Source organism: Polistes canadensis, unplaced genomic scaffold, assembly GCF_001313835.1.
Source record: "Polistes canadensis isolate GaletaPanama2010 unplaced genomic scaffold, ASM131383v1 scaffold_105, whole genome shotgun sequence".
Classification (NCBI taxonomy): domain Eukaryota; kingdom Metazoa; phylum Arthropoda; class Insecta; order Hymenoptera; family Vespidae; genus Polistes; species Polistes canadensis.
The window spans coordinates 366,646-382,807 of NW_014569652.1; the positions used below are offsets into that span (position 1 = coordinate 366,646).

The window sequence follows — 16,162 nt, forward strand, 5'->3', positions numbered from 1 at the left end:
TTTTTTATTTTTTTTTTTTTACTTTTTTAATTCAACTCTACGTTATCTTATCTTTTAGTTGTTTCTCTTCTCTTACGTCTGACAAAAAGAATAAGAGAAAAAGAAAAGAAAAGAGAGATATAATGGGAAGAACAGGCTACGATGCCAAAAAAAAGAAATTATGATGGTACGTATTTTCTAGAAAAAATCGCGTTATACACCTAATCGTTACGAGCTAAGAGTTAGATAAATAGACGAGACGATACACGTTAGACGGACATGCGAGCCTTACGAGCTCCGCTACGTAGCATAATAAGAAAGTAAGAAAAGAGCCGGAGTTTCAAGATGTTCCAAAGAGAAAACAGAGTGAGGAAGAGAAAGAAAGAGAGAGAGAGAGAGAGAGAGAAAGAGAGAAAAAGAGATATATAGAGAGAAAGAGAGAGAAAAGAGGATTAAAACATTCGTATTAGGCATTCATTTACATTGATACATACATACGTGCATACGTACTTACTGTTAGATACATACGAACACTCGATCGAACATACATACCAACACACATACAAAATTGCATTTTCGAAGCCTTAAAACGGGGGCCAACAAATCGTCGACTCATTTTTCTCGACTCTATCGAATTCTCTGTCTCTCTCTGTTTCTCTGTCTCTGTCTCTCTCCCTCTTTCTCTTTCTCTTTCTCTGTCTGTCTGTCTCCCATTCTCTCCCCCTCTTTATTTTTCATTCACGGCCCGAGGATTAGAAAAGAGCGTGTCCTTTCGCGCTGATGATAATGTTTAATAAGCGTCGCTCGCAACTATTTTTTTCCCGAGGAGACGAAAGAACGCGTAAACTCTGAAACTAATCGACGGGGAAGACACGTACGGGCTAATACGTATATCGGGTAAATCCTATGTACGTGTGTGCGTGTTTGATGTCTTACGTATATATGAATTGTTGGATGTTACGTATGTGTTTTGATGTGGATGTGAATATGGATGCGTGTAGGTGTGTGTGTGTTTGTTATGAGTGCATTTTTGTAATGAAAGTGTATGGATAACCGAGTAAGATCAATTGAGAGATTGGCAAGTCCCAATGATACTCGGTTTTATCGGCATGCCTCAAACTTCAGTTGCCTGCGAATAAGATGGCGCAAGACCGTGTGCCGGCGTAAGAGGTCCAGTCGTTGAGGCAAGAGACCTTCTCGAATAGATCGTAGCCGCGGAATGCGGCGTGTGCGGTGCCGTGTGCGGTGCCGTATGCGGCGTGTGCGGCGTGTGCCTGCGCGAGGCCGAGGCGAAGGGCTAAATGGGCCCGTAGTTGCTAAGGGCGGAAGGCCTCTCCTGTTGCTGCACCGATTGTTGCGATTGCGATTGTTGTTGTTGCTGTTGTTGTTGCTGCTGCTGCTGCTGGGCTTGCTGCTGCGGCTGCTCGCAGCCGGCGGTGCTCATGTCGCCTCCCGCCGACTGGTGACGTCATACGTGCGAAAGAGGAGGTTGCTTGAGTACGTGATGATGGAGATGATGTTGGGAGGCGCTTGCTACGCTACCAGGTGGCAAAAGTGCGCTGCCAGGTCCCGGTGCCGCCGGGTACGGCATGGCGACACGACCTACGACGCCCTTCATGCTTGCGCTGCCTATTCCTCCGCTCACGCCTGTCACGCCAGCTACCATACCGGCGCCACCGCCTCCGTGAACGCCTGCGCCACTCCCGCCTCCGAAGAGACGCCTCCATAGTCGTCGCCAACTGTCGAGAGTTTTCCCGCTCCAGATCCAAACGCCCGACGTTATGCCGACCGCGAGGGCCATGAAGTACTTTAGCATTAGGACGGAGTAGAGTGGCCTTGCTCGGGAAGCGCATGGACAGGCCAGAGACTTCAGCCAATCGTCGCGTAGAACGGACTCGTAAATGTGACACGCGAGTACCAAGCCGGCCGGTAGCGTGTAAAGAACGCTGAACACGCCTATGCGTATCATCAATTTCTCTAACTTGTCCGCCTTCGCCCCGGGCTGTCGTTTTATCACCGAACGGATTCTGAACAGACTTACGAATCCGGCCAAGAGGAAGCTCGTTCCTAGTAATAGGTAAACGAAGAGGGGCGCTAAGATGAACGTGCTCACGCCTTCCGGTGCTACCACGCAAACTCCCGCCACCGGATCCCCAGCTACCCCGCCCGCCATATACGCCCAGACCGTTTGAACCGTCGGTGCTAACCAGGCTGCCAGATGGAAGTACTGAGAATATGATGCTATCGCCTCGTTGCCCCATTTCAGACCGGCCGCGAGGAACCACGTGAACGCTAGGATGACCCACCATACCGAGGACGCCATTCCGAAGAAATAGATCATTAGGAAGACCGTCACGCAAGAGCCCGGCCCCTGTGCTCCCGTTCTCAGCGCTGGCCCGTCGCACGCTATCTCCTCGTGACCGAGCACGTTCTTCGACAGATAACCGAGCGACACGACGAAGTAACACGCCGAGAGGAAGACTATCGGTCTCTCAGGATACTTGAAGCGCTGGGTGTCGATCAGGAACGTGGTGACGGTCGTGAGAGTGCTTGCGGCGCATAGGCCGCTCCACAGGCCGAGCCACACGGCCGCGAACCCTCGCTCTTCGGGGGTGAGAAACGCCCCGTGGCACGGAAGGGCGCAATTGGTTACCCCTGCAATTTCCTGAATGATGATCCGACCGTTGCTGTCCGCCTGCGGTGGCGCCGGAATGACTCCACTTACGGCCATGCCGGCCAGCCCAGCTCCCCCGCTGTTGCTTCCGCTTATCTGGCCGGGTATCGCCGTGCCCGTTCCCACCCCCAGAGGTACGAGAGGTGCTCTGCATCTGCAAAAGCAATCCCTCGCCCTTTCCCCCGGGGGGTGCTGGCAGTTTTTTTGATTTTTTCCTGGCTTACAACGAGCCGGTTGCATCGCCTTGGACGGTCGCGTTGGTCTTGGCGGTGCTGCTGCAGGTGCCATTGGTGCGTTGCTTGCCGAACCACTACCGCTTCCACTACCGGATCCAGCACCATTGCTCGTACGATTATTTTGATCCATGCAAAGATTGTCCGGATCACCGTAATTCGGTAATCTCTCGCATGCCATTCTTTCTGGCCAAGAAAAGCCGTATTGTTGCATCAACGGTGCACAACCTGCTCGTGCTCTCTCGCATACACTTTTACAAGCTGGTAATGGTTTTGTATATTCGGGCAAACATATCGGCGTATACATCGAGCAAAGAAAGAACTTTAAATCTGGAGAACATTTGATCTCGACTAATGGCCAAAATTGATGAACTTCCAAGCCAGCTTCCTCTTGAGTATCGTGATTTAACTCATTTGGCATGGCTGTTAAATTGTAACCGATTCCACGGCACATTGGTATCGTTATCTCCTCGCATCGGCCATTTCCGTTCCCAGAATTTCCACCACTACTACTCCCAAGTCCAGAATGACTACCACCACCACCACCACCACCACCTACACCACCACCGCCGCCGCTGCTGCTAACGCCTCCACCGATGACGCTGTTACCAGCTCCAACTATCCCGCCGGAAGCTGAACTTCCACCGGAAGCAACGCCGATTGACGAGGAAGATGAAGATGACGAAGAGGCCGAGGAAGAAACTGCTGACGATGACGATGACGCTGACGACGAACCACCATTTGATACCGAACCACCGTTGCTAACCGAACCAATCGATGATTCCAATCGTGCGACTGGTAGCGAAAACGCTACTAGTAACATCGATAAGAGGAGCGTCATTGTCCGGCTTGGCAACAACTTCGTCCGTCTAAGAGGTCTCATTGGTTTGGATCTTCGATTCATTCCCGCGTTGATCGCATCACTCCGGCCTGAAACAGAGAAATCGTTCTTAAATAAGTACTCGTCCGAGAGAAATCGGATTAAATATACATATACATATATATATATATAAATAGGTCGTATATATAGAGTTGATAACGAATCATTAGATCACTTCTATGAATGCATAGATCCTCTTCTTTCATTCTGTTTATTTTTCTTTTTCTTTTTTAATCAAATAAACGTCGTTGTTGTTTTGTATCTATCGTCATCGGAGAAGTGATCATTGAAATAATATATTATTAAGAAACAACCTCTAAAATATTATCAGATATCTTAAATCTCATGATTAATCATAGATAATGAAAATTATTCATCACCGATGAAACGAAACACAAGCTATTGTAACTTCCTCCTAGGTTCCATCACACCAAAGGGGCTTAGGGTGGATTCGATCAATTTTACTCCTACAAGCACGTCTCTAAACTCTAGCTATTAAGATACCGATGATAGATGCCGTTGTTCGTGACCTTAACGAACGGAGCATACCGTGTTCAGTTGGCCCGTACATAAATCAATGTCCAAGCATAGATCGCAAGGCTAGATCCAGGGTGTTCTTCGTATACTACTAACGTGGACCAAACACGATTGGCACGCACCGTATACTAAAGGTCTACCATAAGATTAAGAGGAAGAAAGAGTGAAAGAGAGAAAAAGAAAGAAAAAAAGAAATAAGGAAAGAAAGAGAGTGCAGAGGGCAAAGGGTACACGGAAGAGGAGTGAGGAGAGAAGAACTCGAGAAGCAGTCACGGATCTTATAATAGTCGAGCCGCGGAAAACACGTGACCGGAGCGAAATGTTATTGTAGGAGGCAGTGTTAGTTTTACCGTTTGTTAACTGCTAGGCAGGCACCCTGACGTTCCTCCTCCTCCTCCTCCTTCACCTCCTCCTTCTTCTTCTTCTCTTTCACCTCATCCTTCTCTCCTAGCTATTTATAAAACGCAACGGTTGCATCCCCCGTACCGTAAAACTGTGCACGAATGAGTAACAGAGAAAGAAAATTTAAGGCACGAGCCACTACGTGTGTGGCTCGAGAAAGGATTGAACAGACGTGTCCTGAAGGATCGTTACCCTTCATAGAAGAAGACAGGTCCTACGTGCCTTGACTTGACTTGACTTGACTCGACTCGACTACTTTCTTCGTTTCTTATTTTCTATTTTTAAAAGAACACGGCGAATCTTTCCAATCAAACATTCTTTTATACCCTAACCGGATGACTTTGCTGCAAGAATGTTAACTCGTTTTTGGTAATGTTCTATTTTTACAACAAGACCAAAAAATAAACATGGCGAATCTATCCGATCACAAACATTCTTTACCCCACGATCGCAGTGTTATAAATGTGTCTACGATATACACAACGAGAGGATGATTTTTATTGCCACTAGATAGCGCGTTGATTCGCTTGATCTGATTTTTTCCAAATATTAAAAAAACCTACCTTTAACTTAGGAAAAAAAGTAGATAAATAAGTCGACGAAGTAAATAAAAAATTAGAAACTAATGAAAATGGAATAATTGTTTACGATATCACAAAGTCAAGAAAAAATAACAATAGCATGAAAAAAATGTCGATAAATTATCCTATATATTATATATATCTGTGAAAAAAAATTGTGAAATGGAATCAATTTATCTTTAACTAAATTAGTATAAAAATGAATAATACACTGCATGTAAAATATAATTGCCAATTACCTTAAACAATAAACCACAAAATCAACAATATAAAATAACCTGTTGAGCTGTAAGGAAAATTAATCTTAATCCTTTATTAATTAATTCTTAATTAAATTAAAACAAAAACATTAAAGAGAATAATTTGTTTCATTTGTTAATTTATAAAAATGACACGTACTTAAATCTGAACTTGTGAACACCACCGCCGCCCTCGTGGAGAATTATCGTACTCGGTATTTAGTTACTTTCAACAACACAAATTCGACGAAAACGCGTATAGAGTTGTATAGAGTTTCGTTTTTTTACGCTAACAGATGACTGACTCGAAATTCCAAAGATAATAAGTTTTCTTTATTAAACTTTTTTCTTTTTTATTTAAAAATAATAATAAGACTCGAATTTTTTACTATCAAATATTCGGATCTTACTTTTACGGATGATTTTATTTAAAACGATGATAACTCTTTTAGAAAGATAAAAATCCTATATGTACATTTATATTCCTTTAGTTCTTATTTTAAGTTTTCTATTTCGACAAGAACGAATCGTTTGGCTTGAAATTTGCATACTTTCTTTAGGGTATCCGTATCTCGCGTAAGGAAGCCACCAACCGTGAGAGTATTTTTCCGTCAGACTCTCTTTGTATCTTCGTATTTACAAATGTACACGAACAGAAACTCTTCTTCTTCTTCTTCCTCCTCCTACAACCCACTATTTTTCTTTTTCTTCTTTTTGCTACCAAGTAAAAGAGAGAGAGAGAAAGAGAGAGAGGAAATAAGAAATCCGATATTCCTTCTCGTCGAATTGAAGGCCAGTAAATTCCGTATTCAATCGATTCCATGTTAAAGAACCCTACTTAAATCGAGAACCGTCCAAAGTCCGGTAGTACATACACGTATATATTTGTAGATGTGACTATATATATATAAAAGTATGTATATGAAAAGAGAAACTGATCGATCAAATCCCTTTCATGTTACATCCCATACTCTCGTACACTTGACTTATTTATATTCAAATCGAAAAAACTTATCATGTGAAAAGTTAATCACATGTGATTTTAATAAAAAATAAATGTTCTTTACAGTATATGTCCTTCCATCTATTTTGTAACAATATTTGTATTGAAATAAAAATAACTGTAAAGGTTTGATGTTATACAAAAATTGTTCTAAAAATGTTTATCAAGAACACTTTCCCCACAAAGAAAGTTTTAATAAATACAATTACATATTTATATCGTTAAATGTTGTCTGAAAAGTATATGCATAATTTTAAACAACAATAAAAATTCATTTCTATAATATAATTCAAATCAATTTATTATAAATAATAATAAATACACATTAACAAATATATCTCTACAGAGATTATTAAAACATTTGAATAATTTATTTAATCGTTAAACATCATACGTTATATCTCTCGTATATATATATATAAATATTTAGAAATAATTAAAATACATTTTTCATTCTTTATTTATTTATTGGAGAATTTTGTTAATCCTCTTCTATCGACCCCCCCCCATCCACTCCTCCTAAAATTGTATAATCCATAACAAATATTTGTCGAAAGCTAGCTAGATAGAAAAAGCTTCCTTCCTCCTTCTTTTCACATTCATTATCGAGTGTGTATCGATTTATCGATAATACATGTGATATATACCTTGAATTGAAGTAAAATTGAGAAAGAGTTTATTGAAGGCTTTGGTGAACTGAACCAAACTCGAAAACCGATGAGATAGCAGAGACTTACACATGCACATACATATTCAGACACATACATACGCGTATACACGGATAAGTAATTTCTCTCTAGTTACTCTCGATCGAACCTAATCATCCACAACTTTATATATTCCGGACATGACGTTTTACCTTTTGTTTTTTTCTCTCCTTTTCATCTCATTCCCCCCTACCCACCCCACACCCCCATAGTACTATAATTTCTTATTAAGTGGAATATTTTCACTGACGTATCTTCTTACTTGTGGCAATATTTTGTGAATGATAAGAAAAAAAGAAGAAAAATAAGAAGTTAGGTGGAGGAGGAGGAGGAAGGGGATGATATGGTGCGAAAAGGAAACCCCCCCTGTTGAAACGAGAAGAGACAGAGAAAGAAGGGGGAAAAGAAAATGAGAACGAGAGGGACGTACTCTTGGCAATGAATCAGTTTTAAGGCCTCGCCCCTACGATGAATATGCTGCCAGCCGGTGCTTGAATTATGATATACTTTTCTCGCGTGTAAATCCCACCCTTTCTCTCTCTCTCTTCCCTTCCTTCCCCCCTTTACTTTCTCCCCACTCTTTACTACTACCTGCCACCATCCCACCACCATCACCACACCACACCTTTTAAAACCTCCTTTCGACCCTCTTATCTCGGCACCTTAAATACCTTTGCTCTCTTATGGTGTTGAAAATTATCTCTCGGTTAATTGCAACGCTTTTTTTTTTTTGTTGTGTTTTTTTTTTATTTTTACGGAACACGAGAGAATAAATATGCAAAGGGAAGAAAAATCAAGATAAAGGAGAGAGAAATTGGTAATACCGTAACTACTTTTGTTTTTGTCTGTACCATTAACAATTTATGTCTTATTCTCGACGAAACGTTTTAAATACGCTTAGACAATAAATTTCCACTCTATTAACTTAAATTGTTCGATAGTTATTATATAGGACAATAATGATAATGATTTTTAAATGACAGTTGAGTAACCCCATATTTGTCTAGTAATATTAAGAATAATGAATTCTTAATTACCGTGACTTATTTAATGTCTATATTTCTTACTTTCTTTTATATCTATAAATAGAGAGAGATAAATATTAAAAGATACAGAGAAAGAAAGAAAGAAAGATGTTTATGAATGAATGAATGAATTGGTTGGATGTTTAGAGACCAATTAAGATACTCGATTAGAAGTTACATGTCAGTTTACAATTTTCTTTTACGCGTCTTGATTATTTAGAAACTACTTTATGATACGTTTGAGTATTAGTCAAACGTTAGTCTTATTCACGGTCTGTGCCTTTCGTAAGCCCGTATACGTCGTTCATATTCATTGTAGTACAGAATACTAAGCCCTGGGGTTATGATAAATCCTTTCATCCTCTCTCTCTCTCTCTCACTCTCACTCTCTCTCACTCTCTCTTTCATACTCGAATCACTCGCAAGAGGCTTATACGAAGCGTTTACTTGTATAACCACAAACATACACGCATATACGTATAACCAAAGAGAGAGAAAGAGAGAGAGAGAGAGAGAGAGAGAGAGAGATAAATAGAGATAGATAGATACGTCCTCGTTAATTTTCGCATGACATTTCCCAAGAGATTCGTCGATGTCGTTTCTATTAAAGTAACAAACATAATCGTTCGCACAAAACTACGATGTGATCAACGTTAGATGATGATGATAATACAAGAAACAAAATATCGAATTACGATCGGATGGTAATAATTAATCCTGCCGGGGGAGAAAAAAAAATATAGGTGATGTAAAAAAAGAAAAGAAAGAAAGAAAGGGGTGAGAATAAACAAGAGTGAGAGAGAGAGAGAGAGAGAGAGAAAAAGTGAGGTTCCTATTAATATTCCGAGTCCTCTCGCTTGCTCGAGACGCCTCCTCGAGACGTCTTCTCGAGTGCACGAGACGGCGTTAATGCCAATGCCTCCTCCTCCTCCTCCTCCTCCTCCTTCTCAGATTGTCGTGCTAGGTTTTAAAATCCTCTTTTTCTTTTCCTCCTTGTAAGTGGTCAAGGTTGACCCTGAGGCACGTCACTCATCGTTGATTCGACCTAGCGCGAAGTATATAATTCGTAAAAGAGAGAAAAAAGAAAGACAGAATAAGAAAGATATAACGTGAAAGAGAGAGAGAGAGAGAGAAAAAAAGAATATGATGGGAAAGAAAAAGAGTATAAGAGAAAATAAAAAAGTAAAAGAGAATGAGTACGAAAAAGTGAATAAAAGTTACGATGAGAGAGAGAGAGAGAGAGAGAGAGATGAAATTGGATGCTTTCACAATACGTGATGGAAGAGAAAGAAAGACGAAGGTAGGTATAAATCAAACATACAAGAGAGAGAGAGAGAACTAAGAGAGCTAAGATTTATGGTGAAGTATGGATAAGGCACGCGTTATATTCCCCTCGTTAGTCGGCAAAAGCAAGCAGTTATGTCGGTGATGATGATAGTGGTAAAGTGGTAGTGGTATTATAGTAGTGGTAATGGTTACTACTCCTTGACGACGCCATAACGTTTTATATCAAATCGCGTGGCAACGACATTAATCAGCAAATTTCGAGACGTCACGATTCTATATCGGTGCCACCGTACTTCTACTACTACTACCACCAACACCATCAAGTATCTATTTTTCTTCTCTTATTATTAGCAAAGGAAAATCTTTCAAATAACTATCACTGTTTGTTTTTTCTCTCTCTTTCTTTTTTTCTTTTTTCTATATAATCATAATCATGATTTTCTTGACAACTTTAATAGAGTCAATTTCTAACATTTAACAAGAAAGAAATAGATTGACTCTTGTAATATACTTTTTGCTTTATTTTTGTTTATTTTATATTACGTTAGACCTTTTTCAAATCTTTTCATCGTTCGTACGAAAAGAAACGAAAAAAGAAGAAGAAGAAGAGGAAGGTACAATGATTAATTGTTTTATACTGATTAAGTATGTATACACTAGTTCATTATTTTATAAGGATAATCTCGATACGTAATATCGTAATAATTCTTTTGATATATTATTCAATGGTGAATAAATTAAATAAATAAATATATTCAATATTAAATTATCTATTATATACAAAGTTTAAGATAAAGTCTTGTAAATCTTATTCGATACTTATCATCTTATTAACCAACTTGAATAATCGTTGAATATACGGTTACGATAACAGTCATCGTTAGCTTATTAAAAAATTATACGATATATAATATTATATATATATATATATATATACTACATTATGTATTATATATGTATACTTTGTTGGAAGATTGAACAAGTTACAAAGATAAAAGTATACAGTTGGTAGGATTGGAGACGGGAGAGTATTGAGAAGTTTAAAGTAAAGTTTCGAACAAGCATCCCGTCATGGGATCCGTCGGTGAATGATGGATCGACCTGTCGCAAGAATTATGACAGATCGTTTGTGCCGGTCCTTGTTCCGAGCCATGCCACAGGATGTACCAATCCCCGTCTACTACTCATTTGACTTTTCTCTCGGAACTACGAACCTACGCATCAAAAGATATTTCTACTCTCTTATATATAGAGATATAAGTTTTTATTTAAATTCTAACAAAAAATTAGATTTAATTTTTGTATACCCTTCCATATTCCAACGCTAATCGTTTCTTATTACATTTATTATCTCTACCATAATTATTATAAAATTAATCAAGATTTTTGTGTTTTTTTTTTCCGGTGGTAATCATTTCTAAATTATAACAAATATTTATTTCGCATATTTTTCTGTTTTTTTTTTTTTACAAATAAAAGCGAATACTAATAAAGAAGTAAGAGACCACGTGAATATAAATTTTATTGGCTTGTCGCCGTCTTTGTCGATTTTGTAATTTTGCTTATTCTTTTTTTTCTTTTTTGTCTAATTTTTATTACACGTGTTAACTTTGATTGCTGGTAACATTTCATTAGCAATAACATTCTACGCAATACTAACGAATCAAATAAATTATGCCATAAATAAGAAAAAGCCAGCTATATATAAAGGATACCTCGTAAATCAAGAATTTCACAAGGTATTTTATTAGTGTATCAAATTAAAATAAATTAATTACAAATGAATATTTACATTATTCCTAGAAACCATAATCGATCGATCTCACGTTCATAATTAAAGTACGAACAAACAAACAAAAATAAAAAATAAATAAATTCGCAGATTCCAGATAGACGTAACATATTAGAAGAAAGGGTGGAAGAAAAAAAAGAAGAAAAAAAGAAAGAAAAAACCCGAACATAAAATCTCGTTAAAAAAGATTCATTCGAAGAAAATCGATTTTATCGTCTGGTTTTTTGCGAGAATTCGAATCGTTTGTAGGAGAGCCTCCCCCCCCCCTTCTTCTTCTGTCTGGCACTGCAGGACGTTTTTTGCATAAATTATTCTTGACGACGGGAGGTCCGTCGCCGGCTTCATCTTTTTCGATAGAGAAAATATTTACGTCCACGTCGTAACAGTATATCACAGTCTAGAACTAACCATATATACACACGTACACGTACAAGTACACGCCCAAGTACACGTACAAGTACACATACATGTACACATACATGAACACGTACACGTACATAAAACAACTTTGGGTATTACGAGTGTACCAAGCACCATCACACTACCACTATTACCACCACCACTACCACCACCACCATCACCAACACCACCATCATCGTCAGAAGCAGCAACATCTGTACCAGACAGCCGTTTTCGCTTTATATCGTTTCGCGTTTCTATTTAAACGAGCTGCAGGTAGGTACAGTAAGATGGATTCGTGTCTCGCGAAGTGTATACACGACGACGACGACGACGACCAGGAAAAGAAGAAGAAGAAGGAGAGAAGGGGTGGTGGGGGTAGGAGAAGAATCTATCTTTCCCTCGAGTTCTTCTCCAACCCACCCACCCTCTTCCCCCACTTCTTCTAGCGAGAGGATAGAAACCAAGCGAAAAGTTCGTCAAGGGAAGCAATTACCAAGAGAATCATCTTCTTCTTCTTCTTCTTCTTCTTCTTCTTCTTCTTCTTCTTCTTCTTCTTCTTCTTCTTACTCCTGGTGAAATTTCTTTTCTTTAAAGATTGAACGATACAACGATACGAAACTTTACTTCCCCCCCCTTGCTTCGTCTTACCACGATCCCCTTATCTGTTAGCATCATTCTCCTTGGAGATTCGATGAGTTTTTTCTTCTCTTTTTTATGGGGGTTTTTTTTTTTACAAGAACAAACAAAATGATGTTAATAGAAATATATTATTTTGCGTTCGACGAGATCGAATGAAATTATTTTTTATTCTTTTCCCTCCCCCCCCCGCCTCAAAAAAATCACTTTACTTTTTCTGTGACAGTCGCGAAGTTAGGGGGAAAGAAAAGGACAAGAATTATTTTGTGCATAATTTATAATTTTTATAAATTCGTATAGTTAAATATTAATATTGAATACTAATGATAATTAATCGAAGTAAATGTATTATCATTATTATTATTATTATTAATATAATATCATTGATATTACTACGTTAATTAACGAACCGGTCGCATAGTTTTAGAATTTTTTTTATGATAACATCCTATAAAATGTCAGGTAGGACTCATAAGATTAAACTTTTTTTATTGGCGACAGTAAAATTATTATACGCAGCCGAAAAAAAAATTGAACATAATTAAATAAAAATTCGCATGCATTCAAAATCTTCGATTCCTCTCTATTTAATAAGTTTCTCGCAAATATCCTTAAAAAAAAAAAAAAAATATATATATATAAAATCCATAAGAATAAAAAAAAGACCTATAGAAAAAAAAAAAAACAACCCGTCCGTTAAGTGTTAAATATAAAAAGACAAAGAAAAAAAAAGTAAGTTGATATTACACAAGACGATTTATTTGATCGTATCGTTCTTTCTTTTTTTCTTATTTATGTCAAACGAGAAAAAAAAGAGAAATTTTTTACACACACGCACACGTACAGACACACGTACACAAACACGCAGACAAAAATACGAGAGATTGAATAAAATCTATATATCCTTCCTGTCACTTTAGCATTTTACACGAAAGGAAGATTTATGGGATTGGGATCGGTGAGATCGACGTATATACCACGATCGAAGAAAGAAATGCATTTTGCTCGTGGAACACGGTATATAGAAGTAGTAGTAGTATAGTAGTCTCTATAGTTTTCTCACCGATGAAAAATGTCAATCTGTTTCTTTCCACGGAGTAGGATCGATAGCCCACGGCAATGATCGATCGATCGATCGATCGATCTATTGATCAATTCTTTCTTTTATCGAAACGGGTGTTGATTCTTTCATCGATTTGACTCGAGAAAATGATTCTTTAACTATCAAGGTGAATCAAAAATTCGTACGTTTCAACAAATGTCCTTTACTTTGGAAATAATCAATTAAAAAATGCACAAACTTTTAATTCATTCTAATTACCAATCGCGACATTGGAATGCATGAAATCTAAATCACTTTGATTTGCTTTTATTTCCTTACGAATATTCTATAATAATTCCAGTTAGATTTTTATCAAATAAATATTATAGAACACAATTAAATGTTAACGTTAATTCGATTGAAAGTGATTTCTACAAATTATTATTATTATTATTTCTACTATCTCATTAAATTCGGAAAAAAGGGATTTTAAAAAAATCTTAAACCTCCTTCTCATCTTACGTTTCTTATATCAAATATTTTCTATCGTTTTGAAAAAAAAAAAAAAGGAAAAAAAATTGGAAAAAGTTTCGAATAAAACCATAGGACAACGATAAATTGATTAATTCATTATATTTGTCTCCTATCGAGAAATGTCGCTATATTATAATTAATTAAAGATAGAAAGAGTGAGAAGGGAACGAAGAGGAGGAGGAGGAGGAGGAGGGTGGGGAGAATTTGTGTATACGACTAATTAGAAAACTCTCGATAGAATTATTTTCATATATAAAATTCTCTTTCTATCGGGAAGCGTCAAAGAGAGAGAGAGTGTGTGAGAGAGAGAGAGAGAGAGAGAGAGTAGTTTGAAAACCTCGAACGAGATCAAAGTAAATTTCTTGTTCGCCATAGGTAATTAAATCGACGGGATCTAAATAAAAGTGAAAAGCCATCGAGACCGATGTCGAGTACATTCTCACTTATGAGGTAATTAATTCGTCGATCTCCTCTTATACACACACACATACCTGAACACACACACACACAAATATATTCTCTCTCACTCTCTCTCTTCATTTTATATTTTCTTACACTGAATTATAACTCGTGTCGTATATAAATTATAAATTTCGGTGTCTATCGAAATACGCTTCTTCATTAATCGTGCTTCAATTTATCGAGATGACGTAAGTGTGTGATACGTATCATCCCATCGACGAAAATCCAAGCAACGTTCTATCTATCTATCTATCTATCTATATATATATATCTCTTCTCTTTCTCTATCTCATACTTTAGAGTTCGTTTGGTACTACGTATTTCAAAAGCCACGATATACCGCAGCTTCCATACCGCACGTTCATCATTTCCGAGACAGCATCTCACCGTAATGCACCTCTCCGCGTCGCGCAGATTTCAATTTATATGCCACTCGTCGGCTTTGTTGTTAAGCGTGCAAACTGATTCTCGCGACGGAATAAACGTACCGACGCTTTATCCTCTCCTATATATGTATATATATAATATATAACATATACACATATATGTGTGTGTGTATATATATATGAGAAGTCCTTTTAAGCTTCTACGGTTGGAAGCGTGACAAAATTTATCCCCCCACCCCCATCACCACCCAACTCTAGCACTCCAGTTCGAAATTTATCAACTATTTTGTTACTCTATTATCATATCTAATTGTTAAGTATAATATATATTTTCTATTTTATATCATCTCTTTCTTCACGCTTGTAAATAATCTTGGATTATATATATATACGTAGTTAAATTAATCGAACGAAATGGGAAAAAGAATATTTTTATAAAATGTTATATAAATATTTAATAATATTAAATATATAATAGAGAAAAATATTTTTCAATTGTTATTATTTCGTAATAGATTAAAATTTTCTGTATATTTAATATGTATTATTGGGAGATAAAAATGAATAATAATTACATAATATATTGCGATAATTATATTATAAGTAATTAATTATTATTCCACACACGCTGAGATATTTTTCCTACTGTAATAAATAGCAATAAAAGAAACATTATAAATCAAGTATTCTTAACAAGTGGTCTTCATTAAAGAGAATATCTTAATTAAGAAAAAAATTCGTATTCCACGCAATCCCTTCTTCGAAAAGAGTTTTATAAAGTCTTTCAACGATTGAATCGAGTCACGAACAAGTCCCTCGTGTATGCACTTCTAACAACTTGTAGAGTAGGGAACGCTCGTAAGTTAATTTAATCGACAGGATTTATGGCACCACTTCGATCTAACACAATGCCAAATATCGTGAATTCCATTGAGTATTGGATGTGTGTAAGTAACGTCGAGTTTAGTTTCCTAATGAAACGTTCTAATGTACTCTGCATAGAAAGTGAAAGAAAACAAGTACGGATGAGTGAGAAAGTGAAAAGAAAACAAATGTGTTAGATAAAGAGAAAGAGAAACAAAAAGAAAGAGACAGAGAGAGAGAAAGAAATAAATAAAAATATACGAAATTAGTGATGACAGGATGAGTAGCATGAACTTAACTAAACTCATGGTCTCAAAATTTATCCTCTCAAGAATTTCGAACGAGTGTTAAGAATGGAGGATACCAAGTTCCCTCGAAATTAGAACGATTCTCGTATAGTATATATATATATATATATATATATATACATAGATAGATAACTTGGAGTAAAATAAATGTTTCCTTGACAGTCACGCCTGGATATTCCTGTTCAGGAT

General features: G+C 37.3%; 1 protein-coding gene across 3 annotated transcripts in view; it reads right to left on the bottom strand.

The window, feature by feature from the left end:
- Positions 1–45: 45 nt before the first annotated feature.
- LOC106787556 (frizzled-2) overlaps positions 46–16,162 on the bottom strand; it is a 134,021-nt gene continuing 117,904 nt past the window's right edge. For all 3 annotated transcript variants that reach the window (XM_014749987.1, XM_014749988.1, XM_014749989.1), the window contains one exon: positions 46–3,816. In XM_014749987.1, the coding sequence (XP_014605473.1) occupies positions 1,448–3,816 (2,369 nt within the window). In that variant the 3' untranslated portion in view covers positions 46–1,447. The remainder of the gene's footprint in view (positions 3,817–16,162) is intronic.